Source organism: Triticum urartu, chromosome 5A (genome assembly GCF_056163025.1).
Source record: "Triticum urartu cultivar PI428250 chromosome 5A, HENAU_Tu73, whole genome shotgun sequence".
Taxonomy (NCBI): domain Eukaryota; kingdom Viridiplantae; phylum Streptophyta; class Magnoliopsida; order Poales; family Poaceae; genus Triticum; species Triticum urartu.
The window spans coordinates 683,299,381-683,309,579 of record NC_141877.1 but is presented as its reverse complement, the minus strand read 5'-3'; the positions used below and the strand labels follow the sequence as shown (position 1 = coordinate 683,309,579).

Sequence of the window (10,199 nt, the reverse complement as noted above, 5' to 3'; positions counted from 1 at the left end):
ATGCATGCATGCATGCATCAACCTTTTGCTGACCGTAGTCAAGTCGAACTAGTAGTGCAAATGCAATTCAGTCACAGGGTGTTCAACTGATAATTGCACAGGACGAGAGCGATTGATAATGCTCTTAGACTAGTCATAGTGGGAGTAACTTAGACTATCCACAATGGAAGTAATATAGGTAGTAACATCATACATGTTTAGATAATATGGATGATGTAGCAAGCAATAAATGAAGAAAGAGAGGCATGTGGTAACATAGCTAATTACCACTAGTATGAGTAACATCACACATATTAAGGCAAGATGAGTCTATGGCCTAATAAATGAAGTGTTGTATGTTACTACACATATGTTACTACCCACTGTAGAGGTAGTAACATAGAGTAGCTAGTAACATAGCGTATTTCGAGAAAATTCTGCTTATGTGGCAAGTAATTAATGAGAGGTGATAACATAATATGTTACTGTAACATAGCGCTTTCCAATACAAGATGAGTCTACGAGCTAATAAATGAAGCCATCTATAATACTACTAGTATGTTACTTTGCATTATGAAGGTGGACTTGCAAACATGTTTATGTGACAGATAATTAAAGAAGCGAGATGGTTATATATAAATGTGATGCTACTATGTGTCATGCATAGCAATAAATGAGACCACATATTATACTAATTTATGATACTATGCACTATACTCCCTTCGTTTAGGTATGCAAGTCACCTTATAAAAACCAAATAATCCCAAAACACTTAGGCACGGTACATTAACTTCCTCCTCGTTTCTTGTTTTGTGACATATCAATCAATAAAAGATGTGGACCGTGCATGTTTTCAATGACTTGAAACTATCAAACATGATATGCAGTGGTTAGTTCATTACATGCAATGCTATTAATTAACAAAAAGGTTAAGTTTTCTCGTTTTCCTCTCTGCTTTGGTCACCTAGACCGAAGGAGTAGAGTAAGTTACTCCTCACTATGACCAGCCTTAATCACCCATCTGCTCTATGGCCGCGTATTCGGACGGTGCATGGCCAGGCCAACTATAAATACCCGAGGAGTTCCAGCACCCCTCTCCTCACCACCATCTTTTTCCATTCCCATCACACAACGTACACCTCTGCGACCGCAATAGCGAGAGGGAAGAGTAGATCGGCGGCCATGGCGATGAGGAAGGAGGTCCTCCTGGCAGCCGTGATGCTGCCGCTGGTGGTGGCGGAGCGCGTGCCGCGTGCGAGATGGGGCAGCTGACGGTGTGCATGCCGGCGATCACCACCGGTGCCAAGCCGAGCGGCGCGTGCGCGCGTGCTGCTCCAACCTGCGCGCGCAGCAGGGGTGCTTCTGCCAGTACGCCAAGGACCCCTCCCTCGGCCGCTACATCACCAGTCCCCACGCGCGCGAGACCCTCGTCTCCTGCGGCCTCGCCGTCCCGCACTGCTAGGCGCCAGGCCGCCTAGCGAGTATGTATGGCTCAGCTATAGCTACGTCCGCCGTCCATCAGATGAGAATATAGCTAGCCTAGCTGGTGAGTGCGTGATGCGTTCATGCCGCATGCATGCATGTTCCTGTTCGATGGATGATGATGGAATAAAATAAAAGATGTTGGGTTATGATGATGGAATAAAACGACCCGACTTTTGTTAACTTCATTCTCCTCTGCTTCCTCTGTCCGTGGTCACTTGCTGTAAGCTTTTCAACCAAAATTACTACGATCGAGTTTTGTAGACACAAATAAGCCACTGGTGATTGCCTGATACTCCTACATTGCAACAGCTAACATGACATGCTCTACAAGCTAGTAACTGCCTGCTGCTACTACTGTCGCTTTCGACGGGATTGCTTGTGTGTATATGCGATGTGTGGTGTGGCTTTAAACACTGTGGCGCGTACTCATGTGCGTTGAATTCATTTATCAACCACCAATCAAGTTCAGCTCCATACAATCAAGCCGGCACTTCTTTTCTGAAAAGGGCAAAAGATTTGACACCTTCATTAATTAACAAGGATTTTAACAAAGTCACTAGCCCAAAGGCGAAACGAGAGCCTACTCTCCCGAGCGTAATATCACACAAGTGTTGAGCCTCGGCTACCATATATACAACTCCACGCTTCGTCTCGGATCTTGTGGATGATGATGTGAGTGTTGAAATACTTTGTAATAGGATAGGACTAGAGGTTTAAACTCCTGGAAACCTATTCTATCTCTTCTTCAGTTTCTCCCTCTCGTTACCGACCTTCTCTGTAAACTCTCGATCAAATTCTTGATCGATCTACTTGTAAGCCACGGCATCATCTGTATAAATAAAACTGCGGCTCAAAAAAAGGGTTCTACGCTTCCCAAGTTATTTTACATGGTAATCAGAGCATCTTCTTCCCAGAGATCGAAAGAGGATCGCATCTAGTTCTACCCCATCGTAAACTTCTGAAACCCATCGCCACTTTCGCCATGACCTCCGCCTCCACCCAATCCAGCACCATGAGTGCCCTTACCACATCCGTTTCATCAACCTCCACCTTCGCCCCTTCCTCCTCCAGCTCGTCCTATCCCATGTCCATCGGACCCCCAACCCAGGAGAAGCTCACGAGGCAAAACTACCTCATGTGGAAGGCTATTGTGCTGCCCCAAATCAAGGGCGCGCAGATGGGCCACCACCTTGATCCGGAGAGCCAAGCGCCGCCGGAGACACTCACCATCACCAATGATGGGAAAGAGGAGCAGATTGCGAACTACGCCCGCGTCCTCTGGTATGCACAACAACAGCAAGTCCAAGGTTTTCTGATGGGTTCCTTGTCTCGCGAGATCCTTGTGCAGGTGGTCACCCTTCAGACGCCGGCAGAGGTATGGGCAGCGATCCATGCCATGTTTTCTGCCCAAAATCAAGCTCAAGCCATAAACACAAAGATTGAGCTCACCAATCTAAAAAAAGGAAACTTGACGATGTCAAAGTACCTAGCCAAGATCAAGTCGCTGACAGATGAGATCGCGTGCACTGGAGTGGCGATGCAAAACGGGGAAATTGTTTCGCAGGTTCTGGCCGGCCTCGACCTCGACTACAACCCGGTCGTGTCGGCGCTTGCTGCGTGGGTGGAGCCTGTCACCGTCCAAGAGCTATACACGCAGCTGTTAAGTTTTGATGCGCGCCTCAATCTTCTTCACGGAACCAACATACGGCAGTCTTCTGCCAACGCCGCCTCGCGAGGTCGCGGGTCTGCTCGTGGGCGCGGTCGCGGGAACAGCAGCGGCGGGCGTGGCCGTGGCAATGGCCAAGGGGCGCGTCCAAACGAAGGTGGCTACAACAACACTTCTTCTTCCTCTTGTTCTGGAGGGGGCGGCTACAGCAACAACCACGTCCCCTCTGGATCCTCCTCTCAAGGACGTGTTCGATGTCAACTCTGCAAAAAGGCAGGCCATGAGGTCATGGATTGTTGGCACCGTTATGATGAGGACTATGTTCCCGATGCTCGTCTTGTTGCAGCTGCGATTCAGGAGCAAGGAGGAGATGGTACCATCTGGTATGCTGATTCAGGTGCTACTGATCACGTCACCAACGAACTTGAGAAACTTGCCATGAGGGAGAAGTACTACGGCAATGATCAGATTCACACCGCAAGCGGTGGAGGTATGGATATTAGTCATATTGGTCAAGCATCTATTAATTCCCCTAATCTTAAACGTAATCCCGTTCTAAAGGATGTTCTTCATGTTCCACAAGCCGACAAAAACCTTGCATCTATGTCTCGTTTAACTGCTGATAATAATGTCTTCTTTGAAACTCATCCCACGTATTTTTTCATAAAGGATCGGGCAACGAGGGAGCTCCTTCATCACAGTAGATGCATTGGAGGCTTATACCCCATCACATCTGGAGCATTTAGTCGAAAGCGTCGTCGTCAAGTTTACTCTGTTGTCAAGCCCTCCTTGGCAAGATGGCATCAAAGATTAGGACATCCTTCTTCGATCATAGTTAAGCAAGTTATAAATAAAGACAATCTTCTATTGTCATCTAGTTCAAACATTGAGTCTGTGTGTGATGCTTGTCAGTGTGCAAAGAGTCACCAACTTTCTTATCCTAACTCAAATAGTGTGTCTCATGCTCCGTTGGAACTTATGTTTAGTGATGTATGGGGTCATGCAAGAGATTCTTTTGGTAGAAAAAAATATTATGTCGGTTTTATTGATGACTTTAGCAAGTTCACTTGGATATATTTGCTTAAGTTTAAATCAGAAGTTCTTTCTATCTTCCAAGAATTCCAGAAATTCGTTGAACGTCAATTTGACAGAAAAATCCTTGCAGTCCAGAGTGACTGGGAGGGGAGTATGAGAAACTCAACTCTTTCTTTCGCAATATTGGTATTGCTCATCATGTATCTTGTCCTCATGCCCATCAACAGAATGGTTCCGCTGAGCGTAAACATCGCCATATTGTTGAAGTAGGCTTATCTCTTCTAGCTCATGCATCAATGCCTCTAAAATATTGGATGAAGCCTTTATTGCTGCCACTTATCTTATCAATCGTCTCCCTACCAAAGTTATTGGCAATATTAGTCCCTTGGAAAAAATGTTTCATCAGAAGCTCGATTACAATTCTCTAAGAATCTTTGGTTGTGCTTGTTACCCCAATCTTCGTCCATATAATCATCATAAGCTCGAGTTTCGTTCCACTCAATGTGTTTTTCTTGGCTATAGTAATCTTCATAAAGGGTACAAGTGTCTTGAGATTTCTGCTGGTCGCATATATATTTCTCGCGATGTTGTTTTTGATGAAACAGTATTCCCCTTTGCAAAACTTCATCCAAATGCCGGAGCTTTACTTCATGCAGAAATTGCACTTCTCTCTGATTATATCCCTAGTTCAGATCACGGGGGCGAGTTAAATAGTGCTGATCATTTGACTAGTTCCAAAGAAAATCTTAATTTTGATGACAAGTGTGCAGTTTCTAGACGTCATTTTATGCAAGGGAATACAGACGAAACCTGCGCGGGATCCCAGGCTGATCCGAGCGATAGCTTCGGCGCTGGATCCGATGGAGATTTTGCTGCGGCAGACGAGGCAGTTGCACGATCCGAGGCGGATCCCAGCGCGCTGCATGCATCAGGCGTAGCGGTGGCCGATAGCCCCAGCCGTATGGGGCCCGCCAGCCCAATCAGCGCGAGCCCGCGCCAATCATCAGGCGCTCCAACCGCGCGGGATGGGCCAGCGGCCGACCGAGCCGTGAGTGTGGGGCCTGACGTGGGTGTCACGTCGCCCACGAGGCGTTCTCTCGATGGACCAACAGTTTCGAGGCGGATCTCAGGTGCATCGGATCAGGAGCCGGCTGCTATGCTAGATATGGCGGGATCTTCTGTGGCCACAGATTCTGCTGTGGAGCCAGTTACATCAGGATGTTCTGCGCCTACAACTACACAGGTTTGTGAACCAGTTCGTGCGCAAGAATTTCCACGTCGCCACACTCGATCCAAATCCGGTATTTTGAAGACAAAGGAGTATACAGATGGCACTATAAGGTATGATAAAATTAAATGTGCTTTTCTTACTAGTATGGGAGAACCAACACATTTGCTTGATGCTCTTGCTAGTAAAGATTGAAAAGAAGCTATGGATAATGAATATGAGGCACTCATAAAAAATAACACATGGCATTTAGTACCACCGAAAAAGGCAGAAATGTCATAGATTGCAAATGGGTGTATAATATTAAAAGAAAGTCTGATGGAAGTATAGACAGATACAAAGCCAGGTTAGTTGCAAAAGGTTTTAAACAAAGGTTTGGTATTGATTATGAAGATACCTTCAGTCCGGTTGTTAAGGCAGCTACTATTCGACTTTACTGTCTATTGTTGTTTCCAGAGGGCGGAGCCTAAGGCAGCTAGATGTTCAGAACGCGTTTCTTCATGGTGTTCTGGAAGAAGAGGTTTTTATGCGGCAACCACCAAGTTATGAGAATATTAGCACACCTCATTATATTTGCAAGTTAGATAAAGCTTTATATGGTCTAAAACAGGCCCCAAGAGTCTGGTACTCAAGGTTGAGCACTCAGTTACAACAACTTGGGTTTACACCATCAAAAGCGGATACTTCATTATTTCTTTACAACAAGGGCAATGTCACTATATTTGTTCTTGTATATGTTGATGATATAATTGTTGCTAGTTCAAGTCCAGATGCTACCACTTGTTTGCTTAAGGATTTAAAGATGGAGTTTGCTCTTAAGGATTTGGGTGATCTACATTACTTTCTTGGTATAGAAGTTAAACAGGTGAAAGATGGTATACTTCTGTCACAAGAAAAATATGTCAATGACATTCTCAAGAGAGTTGGATTGGAAAATTGCAAACCTGTAAGTACACCTATTTCAACTTCAGAAAAACTCACCATTGATAGTGGAGAGGCTCTTGGATCTGAGGATGCAACGAACTATAGAAGTGTTGTAGGTGCATTGCAATACTTAACTCTTACACGTCCTGACATCTCTTATTCAGTGAATAAAGTATGCCAGTATTTACATGCACCTACTACTGTTCATTGGACTGCAGTTAAAAGGATTGTGAGGTATCTCAGGTTTTCAGGAGAACTTGGTCTAAGAATTGTCAAGTCTCCCTCTATGCTCGTGTCTGCCTACTCTGATGCAGATTGGGCAGGGTGTGCTGATGATAGAAGGTCCACATGTGGATTTGTTGTGTTCCTGGGAACAAATCTTATATCATGGAGTGCAAGAAAACAGGCTACAGTCTCAAGGTCTAGCACTGAGGCTGAGTATAAAGCTCTAGCAAACGCTACAGCTGAAGTGATGTGGATACAAACATTGCTTTATGAACTTGGAGTTAAAACTCCGCGAGCTGCTAGATTATGGTGTGATAATCTTGGTGCAACCTATCTTTCAGCTAATCTTGTTTTTCATGCACGCACAAAGCATATCGAAGTTGATTTTCATTTTGTCAGAGAAAGAGTAACACGTAAGTTACTTGACATAAAGTTTATTCCTACTGGTGATCAATTGGCTGATGGCTTCACAAAACCACTTACTATGAGAAGGCTCGAGGAGTTCAAGCACAATCTCAACCTTGGTGTTCCTTAGGTTCAGATTGAGGGGGAGTGTTGAAATACTTTGTAATAGGATAGGACTAGAGGTTTAAACTCCTGGAAACCTATTCTATCTCTTGTTCTGTTTCTCCCTCTCGTTACCGACCTTCTCTGTAAACTCTCGATCAAATCCTTGATCGATCTACTTGTAAGCCACGACATCATCTGTATAAATAAAACTGCGGCCCGAGAAAAGGGTTCTACGCTTCCCAAGTTATTTTACAGTGAGAAGGCGCGGAGATGTTGTTGAAGACTCTCAAGTTGCTCTCATTCCAAATTTATCTCCCTCACGAATGCTATGCTATTCCACGGCCTCTACTTATCAAAAATGGATGGGGCAGGGTCACTTCGTGTAAGCCTACCATTTGTCAATTTTGGGCACTATATCGAGCCGACTGTAGCCAGGTAGGGCGCCGTGAGACTAGCTGAGTACGTGCGTCAACGCCATGCATATGGTACACAAGTATGTACGCGTGTCTCCGCCTCATCAGCCGGCGAGAGGCCATCGGCTTTTCTGACTACCAATTCCTGCCCAGCAAACGCGCCGGCCGATACGCACGCCATTTCCCCGGCCACCGCGAGATGCACTGCTACCTCCAGGACTTCTGTGACGCGTTTTAACTCATCGACGCCGTCAGGCTCAACACCCGGGTCCTGCGCGTCGCCCCCACGGCCAGGTCGACGTCCAAGGGAACACGCAGGTGGGCGGTGAGATCCGTGCGGCGGCTCAACGGCACGGATGTTGATGATGCGCAGGGGGGTGAGGACGTGTTAGACGCCATTGTGGTGGCTACGGGCCACTACGCGCAGCCGATGCTCCCGAATCCCGAGCGGCATCCAGGGCATGGGGGAATGGAGGCGCCGGCAATTGCACAGCCACTCGTACAGGACGCCGGAGCCGTTCCGTGGTGAGGCTGTGGTGGTGGTCGGGTGCGGCACCAGCGGCAAGGACATCGCGCTAGACCTCCGCCGCGTCGCCAGGGAGGTGCACCTCGCCGCCATCCCCCGATGCCGAGGCCAACACGCCGGCCATGTCGAGGATGTTGGCCAACCACAGGGCAGGGCCGGCCCTGGGCCATGGCGGCGAGTGCAACGGCCTAGGGCCCAGCCCGAGCAGAGGCCCATACCTGTGCATGTATAGTGCATATATTTCCTAGAATTACTCGAAAAAAAATTGCTAGAAAAAAATAGTACACGAGAGAAGCGGGCCCAACCGATTAAGAAGCGAGCAAGTCACGCACGAATCCGTCGCTCCCGTTCTGGCGTTCTCCATCTTCCTTTTCCTTCGCTCTCTCCCAGAAACATGCCGCCAACTCATCGTCTCCTGTTCACGCGTGCTTCATCTTCTTCCCCAAATCCAATTGATTGTGCTAGTTCCTAAAGGCCAGGACCCCAACTCCCCAAGAGGCAGCGACGCACCCTATGCCCTGGTAGGAACGCGGAGAGTAGCAACCCACAACGTGGCGGTACATCATTAGGGCAGTTGTCAGGGTCCAACCGTTCGAGGGCAGGTGGTCAGGGGCTGGGAATCCAGGAAGTTCCTTGTAATGTTTTGGATCTCACTTTTTTTTACCCTTGTCTATTTGTTTCTGTTATGATGGATCGAGGTAATGATGTTTGACCTGTTTGATTCTTGACTTGTTGTACAACATTGTAGTCCAGGTAGACTTGCTGGTTGCGGCATTGCTTGAATTTGGATCACTGGATACCTAGAGCAGCGTGGGATTTCTTCCAATTTACTCCAAGACCAGGATTCAAGAATTCAGGTGTTCCCTCTCCTTTTTTAACCGTGTTGCCGAAAAAGCATTTATCTGATTGTCAGAAAAGAAGAAGGCAGAAACTTGTAGATGAGTTCATTGGATCTCAGAAGGGCTCGATGCATAAATTCATTTTTAAAAATGCCACTGAGGATTCTAGAAATTTGGGTGGCCGTGAGAATGTGTCCAATACTGAAAATCCAAATGAGGATGAACGCGACTTCTCGGTTTTTGGAGCTTCTATATCCTATAAACATATATGATATATCCATGGTGTATCAAGACCATATTTGCTAATGAAATTTATACTTGCTTTTATAATGACATTTTGCGGTACATGATAGGTGTGGAAGCATTTTTTGTGTCTATTTTAGCATATGGCAGGGCCCAATGGAGGCAGTTCGCACAAGGGCCTCTAGAAAGCCAGGGCCACCCCTGCCACCGGTAAGTGTTGCGCCTGCACCTGCGATACGCAGATGGGCGAGTGGAGTTCACCGACGGCTCCTCCGTTGTGGCTGACACGGTCATCTACTGCATAGGGTACGGCTACTCGTTCCTGTTCCTGGACACGGGCAGCGCGGTCGCCATGAGCTACGACGGCTACGTCGTGGGGCCATTGTTCGAGCATGTGTTCCCGCATCCCTGGCGTCGTTGCTCTCCTTCGTGGGCGTGCCGAGGAAAGTCCTAATCACGTGGTTCTTCAAGGTGCAGGCACGGGGGAGGGAGAATTCCGATGGAGTGAGGGAAAGCCACAAAGGCAAGGCTTCTTTCCCCAAACCGTATTCTTGGTCTTCTTCTTCTTCTTCTCATTTCCTTCTGCTTCAATTTCAGTTTCAGAGGCCACCGGGCAGGGTAGGGGGCAATGGTCCCCTCCCTCACACACACAACTTAGCCGGTGCTTCCCCTACTTTTCTCTTCACTCTTTTCTCTTTGTCTTTGCCCTCTACTTCCACTACAACATTCCAGGATCTCGGGCGAGATCCAACAGGTCGTCGACAACGTCCAGCCAAAAGGCAGCATGGCCCATGTGTCGGCCAGTGCACACATCCTCAACGCAGGGGCGAACATCATCAGCGTGGAGCTTACGATTGTAGCATGTGCCAAGGGCGAGGATGAATGAAGGCCTGCCCCGACCCATTTACAATAAGAATAAGAAATTACTATGGGCATTTCATGTACTACTTACATCTGGAGTTTGAATAATAAGGCTTGGTGTTTCTAAAAAAATACCACTTCACGTACTACGTGTTGATTTTTTTTCTCTAATACCCATTGAACATTTTGCATAAATAGCTTGAAGCCTTTTGGATACACGTTCAATAGCTTTCAAATACACGAGAAAAATTTATCTGAATACATG

General features: G+C 47.0%; 1 protein-coding gene and 3 pseudogenes across 1 annotated transcript; all 4 read left to right on the top strand.

Moving 5' to 3' along the window:
- The first annotated feature begins 1,060 nt into the window (after nucleotides 1-1,060).
- Nucleotides 1,061-1,791, top strand: LOC125532276 (non-specific lipid-transfer protein 2P pseudogene; annotated as a pseudogene).
- A 655-nt stretch (nucleotides 1,792-2,446) lies between these two features.
- LOC147974151 (uncharacterized) lies at nucleotides 2,447-7,077 on the top strand. Its single transcript, XM_087524930.1, has 4 exons — nucleotides 2,447-3,620; nucleotides 4,771-5,506; nucleotides 5,850-5,913; nucleotides 6,004-7,077. Exons 1-4 carry the CDS (start codon nucleotides 2,447-2,449, stop codon nucleotides 7,075-7,077), a joined length of 3,048 nt encoding a protein of 1,015 aa, XP_087381056.1.
- Nucleotides 2,999-3,137, top strand: LOC125511850 (small nucleolar RNA Z247; annotated as a pseudogene).
- A 337-nt stretch (nucleotides 7,078-7,414) lies between the features above and the next one.
- On the top strand, nucleotides 7,415-9,959 carry LOC147974150 (flavin-containing monooxygenase FMO GS-OX-like 9; annotated as a pseudogene).
- Nucleotides 9,960-10,199: the final 240 nt, after the last annotated feature.